The sequence below is a fragment of the Plectropomus leopardus genome, chromosome 2 (assembly GCF_008729295.1).
Source record: "Plectropomus leopardus isolate mb chromosome 2, YSFRI_Pleo_2.0, whole genome shotgun sequence".
Taxonomy (NCBI): domain Eukaryota; kingdom Metazoa; phylum Chordata; class Actinopteri; order Perciformes; family Serranidae; genus Plectropomus; species Plectropomus leopardus.
This window is the reverse complement of record NC_056464.1, coordinates 5,905,182-5,919,300: the sequence shown is the minus strand read 5'-3', so window position 1 is coordinate 5,919,300 and position 14,119 is coordinate 5,905,182. Positions and strand designations below refer to the sequence as shown.

The 14,119-nt window shown below is 38.7% G+C and overlaps 1 protein-coding gene across 1 annotated transcript in view; it reads left to right on the top strand.

The window, feature by feature from the left end:
- The first annotated feature begins 1,206 nt into the window (after positions 1-1,206).
- The window catches only part of LOC121952402 (FERM domain-containing protein 4B-like), a 29,963-nt gene continuing 17,050 nt past the window's right edge, over positions 1,207-14,119 (top strand). The window contains exons 1-8 of the mRNA XM_042499059.1: positions 1,207-1,296; positions 2,597-2,691; positions 2,910-3,002; positions 3,333-3,417; positions 4,974-5,030; positions 5,392-5,414; positions 12,071-12,154; positions 12,943-13,008. Of these exons, the coding sequence (XP_042354993.1) occupies positions 1,231-1,296; positions 2,597-2,691; positions 2,910-3,002; positions 3,333-3,417; positions 4,974-5,030; positions 5,392-5,414; positions 12,071-12,154; positions 12,943-13,008 (569 nt within the window). The 5' untranslated portion in view covers positions 1,207-1,230. The remainder of the gene's footprint in view (positions 1,297-2,596; positions 2,692-2,909; positions 3,003-3,332; positions 3,418-4,973; positions 5,031-5,391; positions 5,415-12,070; positions 12,155-12,942; positions 13,009-14,119) is intronic.

Below are 14,119 nucleotides of genomic sequence, written 5' to 3'. Positions count from 1 at the left end.
TACATGTTAGGTGATTCTTTGTTATTTAATAGGCTGATTGTCCGTTTTTCTTAAAAAGTGGGGAGGCCAGCAATTGTTTCAGGTTTGATTGATCGGATCACAATATGTCTTGGTGGACGTACTTGTATTTGCTGCCTTTCTAGTTCATCTAGCTGTCCTAGCAATTAAAAAAATAAAAATAAAAAATGCAAAAATATGATGTCACTCCTCTCATCCTCCTCATGATAATAAAGCAAATAATAACAACTCCTCAAAATATAGCAGTTGGTTTTAGTGGGTTCAGCCTGCACTGCCAACTCTTGTGATTACACTTGCATAAGGCACAAACTATGTGAACACAGTGAAATGAATGAATTAGTGTCACAGTCCACAATACATTACATGTTTTCTACATTTCTACTTATTTAATAATTAGTATTTAGATTACATTTCACCAAGAGGACTCCAGTATAATACAAACACCATGTCATCAGAATTTGTACAAAGGAGTTAAAATTATTTTAATAAATCAGTATATGATAGTTGGCAACAGCTTAACACAATGAAATATGACTCGACTAATGTTAATCTCTGCACGATAATATTTCTACCTTGTCCCACACCGAAAGGCAGCTCTGCTGACGGCAACAAAATGAGTCCCTAAAAGCATTCATCTTAAACAATACAGCAGGAATTCAATTAAACTCTGCACCAGTACTTCATTGTCTTACTTTTTCTTTTCTTAACGGCAGAGGAAAACGTGGGATGTTGACATTTCAGGGATTTTCATTAGACCAGTGTTGCTCCAGGGGAAGGATGAGTGGGTGAGAAAGACAATGTGTGAAGCTGTGATGGTAAAAGAACCACAGACTCTTTGTTTATGATTCATGGTGCACCTATAAAGAGCTGATTTATAGCTGAAATGTCACGTTTTACTTTTTTTTTACACTTTATAAAAATAAGGAGGATGATGTTGCATTGACTTTGATGTTCTGGAGCATGGGTCCCATATGGACATTTTCCGAGTGGCTCCTCTTACCTTTTTCTTTCAGCACAAAGACAAACATGACACTGAGATGAGTCATTGTTCAACTCCAGAAAGAGAAGCTGCCACTTTACCCCCTGAACTAAAATACTGGGAGCACGGCTTTGAGAGGAGGAGTAGAGTTGGAGGTGGAGACAGTATGCTTTCACAGTGACTGTGTCGTCTTGCAGGATTTGTCATGTTTCGCGTTATCTATCCTCTTCCAGATGACGGAGGGCCGTCAGTGTCAGGTTCACCTCCTGGATGGCAGGAAGCTGGAGCTGCTGGTTCAGGTACAGGACACTGTCTGCTTGCCTCCACAGGCACAAATTATGCCACAGACATTGTGAGAATATACCTATGTACTGAAATTGTGTTGGATTTCATGATGTTGGTTGTTAATTATTGTAAAGTGTTCTTAATCCTATTGTTCATGGTTCCTAAGTTGTATTTCTTTCAGTTGATCTTGTCTGTTTAATTTGTCAATGTCAAAAGTAGGGGAGAAGGGGGTTGGTTAGGACACAGAGACAGTTAGGTTGGTGGCTCTTTTGTTATTTTCTATACAGATTTTAATTATGCCACTTACAAAACAAATATTGTTAAAAGAGCTAATATTCTGGCCTACCAGCTGATACTAATGTTACTTGCCCCAATTTTGTTGGTATCTAGCAATTTGTTGTTACAAATCAATGAAAAGTCAACAAAAGCAGGACAAAGGCTTTTCCTAACTGAATAATTGAAATAATTTGGTTTAATCTGTAGCCCGTGGTCAACGTGCTTTGAGTCTTGTTAGCTTGAGATTAAGACTACTAAAATGAATTAATGAGCCATGTAAAACAAATGCATGAACTTGTCATCGTCAACGTTTCAACCCTTGAGCGTATTTTAAACATGCAGAAATAATTTCTAGTTTACCTTAAGTTGTTATTATATATTTTATTTTACTTTATTTTATTTATTTATTTTTTGCAAAATTAAACAAAATCAATAGATTACATAAACCTACATAACCTATAGTTAGGTGCTACTAAAATTAAGATTCAAAAGATAACCAAATACCATGTCCCAGTAATGTATAAAGCTATAATAATTCTACAAACGTTTTCTCTTTCTCAAAGAAATTTGTAAATACTGGGCATTGTGAATAGTTTTTTTTTTTTTTTTTTTAATTTATACTTTATGGTCCATAGCAGTGTGACCCAGTTGACTGTACCCACTGTCCAAACTGTGCAAGGTGGAATTTTAATAAAATGCACTCATTGTAAATTCAACAAAATTGTTGCTTTCACTTTTGGGTTGGCCTCTAAAAAACTTATTAAACTCTTCGCATATGACTGTATTTGTTTTGGGATGTAAACATTCTGGTTACTTTTCAAGGAGTCAGTGAGTGATGGGAAGTTATATTGTGTCAATAAGGAAGTGTCCCAACTGACCCCGCTCTCCCCTATTGTTTCCCAACTTCTGTCGTTTTTTTTTTGTTTTGTTTTTATTTTTATTTTTTTAATTTTGTTTCTCAGTGTCTAACACATAACTTTGGAATTAGCATACAAATGATCTAAAGTGAACTGCTCTGTCTTAATCCAAACTTCCCAGCCCAAGCTGCTGTCCCGTGAGCTGTTAGATCTGGTGGCCTCACACTTTATCCTGAAGGAGAAAGAATACTTTGGGTTGTGCTTCATAGATGACACGTAAGTACATTTCCTGATGTAACAGGCATTTAATGAAAACAGTACAATGTCCTTGTGTGTTCGTATTGTATTCATTACATTTTCTTTTGATCAAAGGGATTAGTTGATTTACAACTAATCCCTGTTTACAGAAGCCTTAAGGGCGGACAACAAAGAAAAGAAAAAAAAATACAAAAGCAGTATTCTAACACATGATTTGTTCTTGTATCCCTGATCAGTGGCCAGAATAACTGGCTCCAGCTGGATCGTAAAGTACTTGATCATGACTTCTCCAAGTCCTCAGGGCCTTTGGAACTCAAGTTCCTGGTGAGGTGCGTGCTCTCGCTTGACAAATGTGGAATACTGCTGTTCTCAGACATGATTCTATACGGATGACTTAAAATGTCAATGTTTTATATATTAGACTGAGTTGGGAGTAGCAGAGGCCCATGTGAAGCAAGTTTTGAGAGCTTCATAGTTTCCAGGGCTTGTCAGTACCAGCAGGTGGCAGTGATATAACACGGTTTAAGTCTTGCCATGCAACTGTTGAACTACTGTAGATTGAACAAGAAGATAAAGTCTTTGAATAATGCTGAGGCACGGCCAAAATGCATTGACATTCTATTTGTGAACCTTGCTGACCCCCCAAAAACTCTTCACAGGTTTTATATCGAGAAGATCACCTTCTTGAAAGACAACAACACAGTGGAGCTGTTCTTCATGAACGCAAAATCTTTAGTGTTTAATGTAAGTGTTTTCAAGCATTTATTATTCTCATGTTTCTCACATTTCTCACATTTCTCACATTTACATTTTTGAAACTCTTGAAAATATCACATTGCTGCATGTTCCTGAAATCTCAAACATTATTCAGAATGCTGCTTTCAAGTGCTGTTGGAAATTTAACATAGTTATGTAAAGTTTATAATTCACTGTCATGCAAGCAGTATGTTATTGTTGATGCAATAATATCACCCAGACACCTTACAAAACAGTCACAACATAGTGAATAGTTACAGGTAAACAATGTGATAACAGATGTCAAATTGTAAGAATAAAGGAGACAGGGGACGGTTGCAACAGCTCCTACAGTATTTCTCTAATCAGACATGTAATGGGATAAGATTACATGAAAATGTAGCCTATAGCCTGGATTTATACACAAGTCATTGCGAGTTACATAATCATCAGTAAAAGTAATAACGTGATCATTTGGGCCATTTGTAAATAGTAAGCCATCACTGTTTGTAATGCAAAAATAAAACAAAAACAAAAACAACTTAGGCCTCTTTAATGAATAAAACTAAATAAATAATATAAGGTTATTGCCAAAATAAATAATTTTATTGTAAATTTGCATATTTATCAGCATGCGTTCTTATTGATACAAAAAGCAAAAACTAATTGATGAAATTTAAAGTATTTTTAACATGTTGCAACTCCCTGTGTCATGTTGCAGGTGTCCTCATAGTGTTGGGGTCACTTGCAACATCTGACATCCATCATTCAAATAAATATTGTGAACAATCTGTTTCATGTAATCATGTTTAAACTGTATGGGCAATTAGCAGAAAAATGTAGGATTAATATATATATAAATGTGGCATGTGTAGTCCAAATATTCTTGAGTTGCTGAGAGGAATGTCCCCAGTCTCCCCTACTGTTCATGTATGTCTAATACTATACTATACTATACTATATTGCTAAATCTGAATGTGATCAAATTAACATATTACAATTGGGTATGTAAAGTTTGTTTGATTATAAAAATAACATAGACTATATCTAAAGATTAACTACTTTAGTATTTTGTACTTTATACACAGTCTATGAAAAATACAAGTACTCGTCGGATTTGGGAGTTTTGAAAATGTCCGAGGAGCACGTGAATGCAGCATGTGATCAAACGTTGCAGTGCAGTTTTTTTCGCGGGGAGAGCAGACTGGTCTCCATGGGAGACTGAGACTGTTGAACCTGCTTTCGGACCGTACCACTTTCCCGAGGGGGACCGTAGCTTCAGGCAGGACATTCAGCGAGCCGTTCTGTGTCCCAGTGTGTGTTTTGTCGCCTGTACAAAATGTCCTGCCAACTCAGGTGCTGAAAAATAGTAGTAAAGATACTTCAGGGACAGTTTTAAACAGCGTACTGTCGCTGTGGCAGTGGTTCAGTCGGTAACGGTGGGACCGAGGTACGGGACGGGAAGATTTTCTCTCAAGTCAAGTGTTTCGGACAGGCTACGCTTAGTGTGTGCAATTTTTGAAGAAGACCCCGTTAATATTTTTTTAAAAATTTTTTTACAACAGGAGACCATCGAAGTGGAGAGTGAAAATGTTTTCAAGTTAGCCGGATTCGCATTGCAGGTAAGACTTTGTCGCAGCTTTCCGGGCTGAAATTTTGTCACTCACCCCAAACATGAATGAAGACGGTCGGGGCAACATTTGAAAACAGTTGTCTCTTGAGGTTTCTCTGTTCGGGGGGGCTATTGTTAAAGAAACTGTCTCTGCCTTTTAATTTGTGCTTGTGCTTGGAGGCAGTATTAACTTGAGTCATTTGGGAAATTTAACTATAGTAAAATGAAATGTGTTTTATCGTGTAACGTTATCTTTGTTGCGGACTGTGCAGGTAGCTAATATTAGCATAACCGTTACCTGACTGGGCAATTTAAAAAGTCTGGCATTTTCTTATAATGCTCTTACTGACTGCATTATTTTCCTTTTTAAGGAGGCCAAAGGAGATTACACAAGGTAAGAAGTTATTAAAATTAAAACGTAAAAGCCTTTAATGAGATAAATGTAGAAAGGTGAACCCACATCAAGTTGATTTGTCATTTAAAACATGTTTTGAGCAAACAATTCAGGATACATTAGGGACTGTACTTTATTTACCACAGTAGGGGAGTAGCTGGGATGTGACTGTGATGTTTCTTTTAAAGCAATATTTTACCGTGAGCCTCCGTGAATGACTGTTGGAAAATGCATGACCCTCCCTCCACCATATATAACCAACATTTACAGTTTCTGAACACGACAAATGGTGTAATTTTGGAGATTTTTAAAGAAAGCGTGCCTTTCAAACCAGCTGTCAGGCTTTGGGGTTCTGAGGATGTTTCAAATAAATATAACATGACAAATGAAAGCCAAGTCAAAAATTCTAACTCCCTCGTCAGTGCTTAAAAACAATATTTGAAGCACCTCTCTGGGTTTGCACCACCCCCTTCCCTCTCATAAATGACAAACAGTCCCTCAGCTGTGGAGGAAACGTAAATTCAACAAATAGTCAGATGTACAGATACAATGTTTTTGCCCTTCATGTACTAACTTTAACATTATGATATTTTAATTGTATTATTAGACATTTGTAAACGCTTACCTGAACTAGAGATGCACAATAATACCTATTTAAAGCCAAATCAAAAATCACAACTATCTAGTGTTAAAAAAATATATGAAGTGCCTCTGCTGGTTTGCACCACCCCCACCCATCTCATAAATAATGAACATTCCCTCAGCTGAGGAGAAGTAGAGATAACAAGTAGTCACAAGTACAATGTTTTTGTCTTTCATGCGCCAATGTTAACATTTTGATGTTTTTGCTGTATTGGTGTACTCAGACATGCATAAACCTTTTCTTGAACTGCAGTTGAAGGCAACCCCTGCACAAGTTATCAAGTGTTTGTTTCTGTGCTCTGACAAGGAAGCAGGGCCTGTTTTTTTCAAGCTGGTGCTCAGTGTACAAATAATGGCTGTGCATAGCCAGTTAATGTTCAACTTGACTAGGTCAGATTTTATTTTATGCTGGACTTCCTTCAGTTAATAATTCCCTTGAATTTGCTCATGAAGCATTGAACTGCACCCTTACTGGCTTGCTGCCATCCGCATGGTGCAAACATTGCCATAATATGAGAACACTTTTGTTCTTTTTGTCAAACTGTTGAGGCAGATGCATGCTGTTTGCAATTTCAGCAAAGCCCTAAATGAGTGGTTGCATCTCCTCTTAATAAATGTCACTTTCAAACACCTGTGTGCCACTTGCACGAATACACGGACATTTTGTATGGTATTTGGTCGATGACACTGCTGGAATAGTCTGTACAAAACCCCTATAATCTGTTCACTAGTGGAGATAATGTTTTCATAGTGGGCCGTGCTCTCAGAAGCTTGACCTGCTGATAAGGTATGTTGTTTTTCTGCCAGCCGTAGGACTGAAGGGCATTGGCTGTGATTAGTAAACACAGCTCTGTCTGAGCGGAGTGAGTGACTGAGCAGGTTGAAGCGGCACAACCTGTGCTTTGCCTCTAAAGGCCTCTCGGTCCATTATGCGGACACAAAGATTTGTGCTTGCGTGTGTTTTGAATGGCAATACATGCAATGCTGAAAATGCAGTTTGACCCCTTGTCAAACTGTCGCCTTTGTTCTCTTGCAGCAAAAAGAAAGGAAAAACTTGGCTGCGTCTTCACATGCTCATTAAGCGCCCCCATTATTTACAGGCATGATTGACCTGATAAATGTTAATTATTATTCATTGCAGCTTCATAACAGATTTATGTGTCTGGCGTATTGATTTAGAGCTCCTTCTCCCAGAAGTGTAGTGTGCGGTCTGAACTTTCAGCTCATGTGGGTGTGGGGTTGGGCTGTACTTTGTCCTGACTCTGAAAGCACAATGCAAGACAATCTGCCAACAAATCTGGTAGAAACAGTGAGGATGGGAGTGTGTCTAAACTGAGCTGAACTGTCTTTTTACATTATTTGCACTACTTTACCCCTGCTCATTCTGATTATGCTCCCATTATAAGTTAAGGTCCAGTAAAGGTCCAATATGATGCTCATTTTCAGGCACAAACTTGTATTTTGAGATTCTACTGGAGTGTGTTTACATGCTTTAATTTAAAAAAATGTCAAATATTTCCCATTCTATCTGCTTTAATATACATGTATATGGCAGCTTACTGCCCTTCAGCTGATGTCATGCACATGCAAAACATTTTAATAGGAAATATAAAGGGACTAATTTAAAATGCTTATATCTCAAGTTTGAAAAAGTCTATATTTGTGACATCACAACTTCACAGAAATCCTGACAGCTTGTTTAAAGTTGCAGTTCCTGAATATAGACTTTGTGCATTCTCTGTGGATTAAGTGTTTTGATACTTTCACGGTATTTACATAGCACTAATATCTGCTTCATATTAAAATACGTGGAAATTTGACTTTTTTAAAAAATGGGACCTTTAAGATACTTAACCCTTTGAAACCTCGGAAATTTGGCTTGATTTCTTTCAAAAACATGAGAAGAAGTTAATTCAGTTACCTGAAAATTTGCACAAAAAACCCACCCGAACAAAACAAACAACAACAGGGGGAAAAACTGCTTAGCAATTAAAATAATTCCATAAAATAACTTCAAATATTTCTAATTATAATATTTATAAATATAGTTCCCTGGACATGTTTTCCCTTGCTTTTTTAAAAAAATTCTAAATCTGCTAATTTCTTGCAATTTGCCAGACATTTCTTATCAAGTGGCTTATTGTCTTTTCCTCATGTTTGTCAAATAAACCAAACAAATTTGCTTAGGGTTTAAAGGTTTTAATACTTGTGAAAGGCGTCTGAACACAGCACAAGAAAAGCGATGTCGATCCAGTTTTCAATGGGTTAATAACGCGAAATCAAGTTATTTTCCTCAAGCCTCTTGTACTTGAAGGAGCTCTGGCACCAATAACTACCGCTATTATTGCACTGGTGTGTCCCCCGGTGTCCTGTGGCATTGTTCCTGCCTGCAGCGTCCTTCATTTCTACTTCTTTGAGAGAACAGGCCCCTCTAAATCCCGCCATAAGGCATATAATATAAATGTGTCTCCTCTACACTGTATCAGCAAAGGGCCCTGGAGCAGTGAGATTAGCTGTGAAGGAGTTAGGGAGACCTCCTCCTCCTACAGCCAGCTGCCTTAAGAGGGATGAGCCAGGCCCACTGTCCAATGGTAGACAAGTTGGCGTCAGGAGGACTCACTGTAGTCGTGTTATTGTGGTTGTGTGGGCCAACCCCCTGCTGTGTGTGAATTAATGCACCATCAGGTTTCGCATTGTACTTGTTTCAGAATTCCCTTCGCTGTGTCGGTATTGCTTTGCATCTTGTTTTTTACCAAACTAATTCACACCACCTGGAGGTATAATGTAGACCTGAGAGCAAGTTAGAACTCCTCTCTGAAGGATGATTAAAGGGATTGTGAGAAACATAGGACATCACTGCACTGATCGATGTTTTTAATTATGCCTAACAGTTTAACCTCTTTGAAACGTGGATTGACATCACTTTTTTGTGCTGCATTCAAACACCTTTCAGATGTTGAGTAAATCAGTTTGATTTCTTTAAAAAAAAATGGGAAAAAGGGCAATGAGCAGCTATGCATGAAATATTCAGCATATTGCAGGACATTGGGAGACCTAGAATTTCAAAAAAAGAGACTAGGGAAAAATGTCCAGAAAGTTATTATTGTGTAATTATATATTTGAATTATAAAAATTATTAAATTATTATACATTGTTAAGGACTTTTCTCATACCATTTCCTTTTCCTTTTTTTTTTCTTTTTTTTTTTTTTTTTCACTAATTTCTTGCTAATTTTTGGGTCATTTCTTGTTAAGTCCCTCATTGCCTTTTTCTATGTTTTCAAAAGAAACCAAACCAATTTTCTCAGGTTTTAAATGGTTAACCAAGCTTTTTTTCATATAAAATTGTAATCAACTTCAAAAGTGAACTACAGATAATCATTGTCTATGCCAATACATTTTAACTGCTGTAGTTTTGAATATGTTTAGATTAGACAATGTCAATTGTATTCAAATTTGACCCACATGAACCAGTGTTACACCCAGACAGTTTTAGTCGTCAGTTCTATTTGCAGGTGTAGCCCATAGTTAGTGGTTCATTCATAGCAACAGGCTCTCTCATTGTACTCCCTCCTCCAGTCACCACGTCTCAGCCCTGTGGAATAGCTGACACATGAGTATTATCTCTCCCCACGCTGGGTAGGCTGCGCTGGGCTGGGCTGGGCTGGGCCTGGCTGCACCGGGTGTAGGAATTGCCCCCACGCTGCTGCAGGCTGCGGGGAGATAACAGACGTAGTAATGAATTCCAGATTGCTGACAGGGCAGCGTGGCTGTGGAGTAGATCACCCCGACAACGCCAGGCCCAGCTCCCCATAAAATGTGTGCCATCAAACACGCGGCAAAGTGCCGTGGCAGCAAAACTCAGTCAACCTAGGAGAGGTAGCTACAGGGAAGAGTGATTCAAGTGCCTGTGCCCTTGCAGCAGCTCAACCTTATTTTTGTTTAGTAAGCTGGTTCCCATAACTGGATCATTATGGGTCTGTCGCACCATGTCAGCGGCTGTTAAATTCCATTAATCTTTAAAGAAGAAGACTTAAACTGATGTTCAAGGTCAAATGGCCTGAAATCATCCACTGCTTAGTTATTATGTTGAGGTTATTGTTAAATCTGGTACAACAGAAATAGTTTTAATGGGATGTTCTAATAGTTTTTATCATGTGTATGGTCTGACCTACTCATTTGAGTTTCATCGGAGAGGCCAAAGCCTGTTTTGTAACAGCGCTCGGGCTCATACAGTACTTTTCAACACACGGAGAGGCTGCCAAGTGCTTGTGAATGGCTTTTGTTCAGATCTCCAGTGCACTGGTCCGCCAAGCCTGAACCCCTTCTGTCCAGCAGAAACTGTAGACCCAGTACTCCCTCCTACATGATGTTGGAGTGACTCATAGTTCACTGTCGCCGACCTTGACAGTGACAAACACCACACTTTGTCTATACAGATAACATGGTCAGTTCCTGTGCCTATTACTAGAAGCCTATGTTTAACATTTTTGGGAGTTTGCGTGTTACGCCAACTCTACTTGTTGCATGTGTCATGGTGTGATCACAAGCTTATCTGCGAAGTTGAATCAAAGAAAGCACCTACAGTATATTGAATAACTGTTGAGTGCAGTGCTGCTGAGAACCTGCATGAAATGGCTTTGATATTTTTGAAAAGATTTCTTGCCAAGCCCCTTAAAAGGCTCCCTATGACTTAAAGGCCCTGCATGTGCTTTTATAAATTAAGTCTGGCAAGACATGAGGGAAGCTCAAGTTTAGTCTTGGCAAGCACAACTTTTCTTTATAGATAAGAAAGATGAAAACAATATCCTGACACTGCGCCTTTTCTAAAGGTTTGCAAACATGAATTATTGCTGTCATGCCTTAAGATAGAAATTCAAACCACACTGTGAAAGCACAAAAACGTGGAGAAATGTTCTCAACACATTTTTAGACTTTGAGTCGAGATCCCTGTGTAAACATCTACCTTTATTATTCTTGTGGTCCACATGCTGGTCCGGGGCTCTCAGTTCAGGTCATAACAGGGTACTATAGCCTAAATGTAGTCTCATAAGACTGTTCCGAGTAGTTTTTGAAGCTCCATTTATAACGTTGACATTAATTTTCTAAATCAACTTGAATTCTGCAGATGCTATTGTTTTTTGTAGAATTAGAGAATTGTTTCTGGCTTATATGAAAAGCTATAGCCACACACTCCAGAGCATTATAAAGCCCAAAAGTCAAAATTTATTGGAAAAAGATAGATGTCATTATTGGTGTTATTGGTGTTTAGCCTGTCAAAAAATTACCTGAAAATTAGCAAACCAAAATCAAAACTAAAATTGAAAAGGAAAAGGGAAATAAAGTGCTGAAATGTGTGTAATAAACTTTAGAAATGTATTTGTATTCAATTATTATTTTCAAATAATTATTTTCTAATATTTTTCTCTTCTCTTGTCTCTCTCTTTTTTTAAACTAATGTTCAGGTCATCTTCTTGTCACCTTTTCCTAGTTATTTGCAATTTGTGGGACATCTCTTGCCAAGTTGCTCATTGCCTTCAAAGCCATGTTGTTTTTTAAGAAATTAAATCAGTTTGCTTAGGTTTCAAAGGTTTAAATGCTTGTGAAAGGCAACCAAGCATAACACAAGAAACTGATGTCAATCCAGGTGTCAAAGGGTTAAAGAGGGTTGACTTTTATTTTTTTAAATGACCTACTTAATCCGATGAATCTCTAATGAATTGATGGATTTTTTTAGTGTGATGACATAAAATATGATGACAGACACGGGAGGCTTCATTTTGAAACCTCAATCGAAGCTTTAAATGTTGCAAAAATATATATATTTGTGCAGCCCAAATAGGGTAATCAGTAACTGGGCCGTGATGCCATAGCTCTCATTCATTAGCAGTGTAATTTTGGTGCTTTGTTGTGTTTCCCCTTGCTCTGAAGCAGAGATGAGTAACTAGAAAGGACTCTCTTGAATGTGAATGAATCAATTTGCTGCTCTTAAAGTTTGTATATGATTTTTTTCAGTGCTGAGACTGCCAGATCAGACCTGAAGCAGCTCCCAGTTCTGCCCACCAGAGTATTAAGGGAGCACCCATCTCTCAACTACTGGTTAGTAATGGGGGTCAGTGTTTGGGGACCACACACCCACATTCTATATATACTTATGGTTCAACCAACACCACAGCCCATCCTTTTACAATATACTCTTACAATTCAGCTGTCAGATCAACTCCATGGTCAGAACCACTGGATTGCACAAAGCCATAATTTCTCCAGAAAGGCAGTTTGGGTGGTGTGGTGTCAGACCTACCTCATACTTGGCAGATGGTTTTGCCTCTGATGGGGTAACTAATTAATGTCGGGGTTGTGTTAATTACGTTTGCTCATTAGCCCGGTGAGAGCACAGGGAGGTGCTGACAGCCACTGGCTATCTAAAGGATTGCTGTCTGTTTTTTTCAGTCCACACCACTGTTTTAGCTCCTCTGCCAACCCCTCCTCTTCTGGACAAACAGTCATCTGAGACTGCTGCTACCTCTGAAACTGCTACATTCACTTTAATATCCAAATTAAAATTACAGTTTTATGGTGCATGGGTGAACACACAAACACGTCTGTCGCTCTCTGTCTCTCTCCGTCTCTCTCCGTCTGTTAAGCCGCAGTGAGTTTGTGGTCCTGCTATGCCATTAAAAGAGATGATTACAGTGGGAAGTAAATGGGATGCATTTGCAGGAGAGGTAGATGAGAGCCATCAGCAGGCCAGTAGGGCAGACTGCATTTTCTGCATGAGCAGACAGAATGTGTGTCAAAGAAAGAGCGCTCTTAGACAGTCCCTCTGTGGCTGGAATGTGCAACACTTGATGGATTATTCATTAAATGTTTTATCTATCCATTTGCAGTGAGGACAAAGTGATTGAACATTACAAGAAGCTGAAGGGACTGACCAGAGGACAATCCATTGTGCAGTAAGTTAAAACCAACTATAAAATTTTTATGAGTTTTGCAAGTTAAAAAAAGTGTTTTGCTGCTGTAAAGATGGTCTTGTCATACAACTGGGCTATCTATTCAGTAGATGCAAAAACTTTTGAAACCACTGCTGTATGACCATAAAAATCAAGGAAAAAAGCCTGTTGCATTCTCATTTGCTCAAGAGGTAGAAAACCTACAATTCTCAGAATGCTCTATGCCACACCAGACCAATAAAGGCTCCCGCTGGTGAGTGCTGTAATGCGAGTTTGGCAGATTTGAAACAGGAAACAATATGGCCACCATTTTTTTTCTCATTTTTATAGTTTGGGAAACAGCATGGTGCCTTTTTCATGTTCACAGATTCTCATATTACAACCAAACAGTGCACTACAAAAGGACACTTAAAGTGAGAAATATGCGACGAAGCAATATAATCGTGGTTCATATTTGATCATCACTGCGTAGTTGTACAGTTTGATCTGAGTTTAAGGAAGAGAGATAGAGAGAGAGGGTCAGGACTCTCTTTTGATTCGCTTTTGTACTTTTTGTGTCAGTGGTGGCAGTTGTACAAAAATATGGAAGTACAATCTGTAGAACGTGCAACAGCTATAGAGACAGTAAAAAATATGTAACGGATTTGAGCTGGAAGATGAGCAGGGAGATCTTGGCACTGGTGAGATGGAGGGAAGCTGAGTACAGTCAATTTACACATACTACCCACATTATTGTGATACAAAGTAAGTTGAAAATTGGCAAAATATTCCTTTAACTTTTGTGCTCCTTATGCACTCCCCCATTCTGATGCTCCCCATGTGTGCACTGTGATGGTGGCTGTTTTTGTAAGGGGAGGCTGTCACTATACCAGAATGTGTCATTAATTACAGGAGGTGCACTTCGAGTAGGCAGCAGGCCAGCCTTGAGAGGATGTCGGTCCTCCACTGTGTTTTTCCCGGGACTGTAACTCAGAGCAACACTGGGTCATTTACGCTCAGATGATTTGTGCCCTTGAACCAATCAATGAACTCTCCCTCCCTCTGTCACAGCCCTGAAACCAATCGATCAGCTTGTCACCGCCAATGACTGCGGCTTCTCAATGACTGTAGCTTA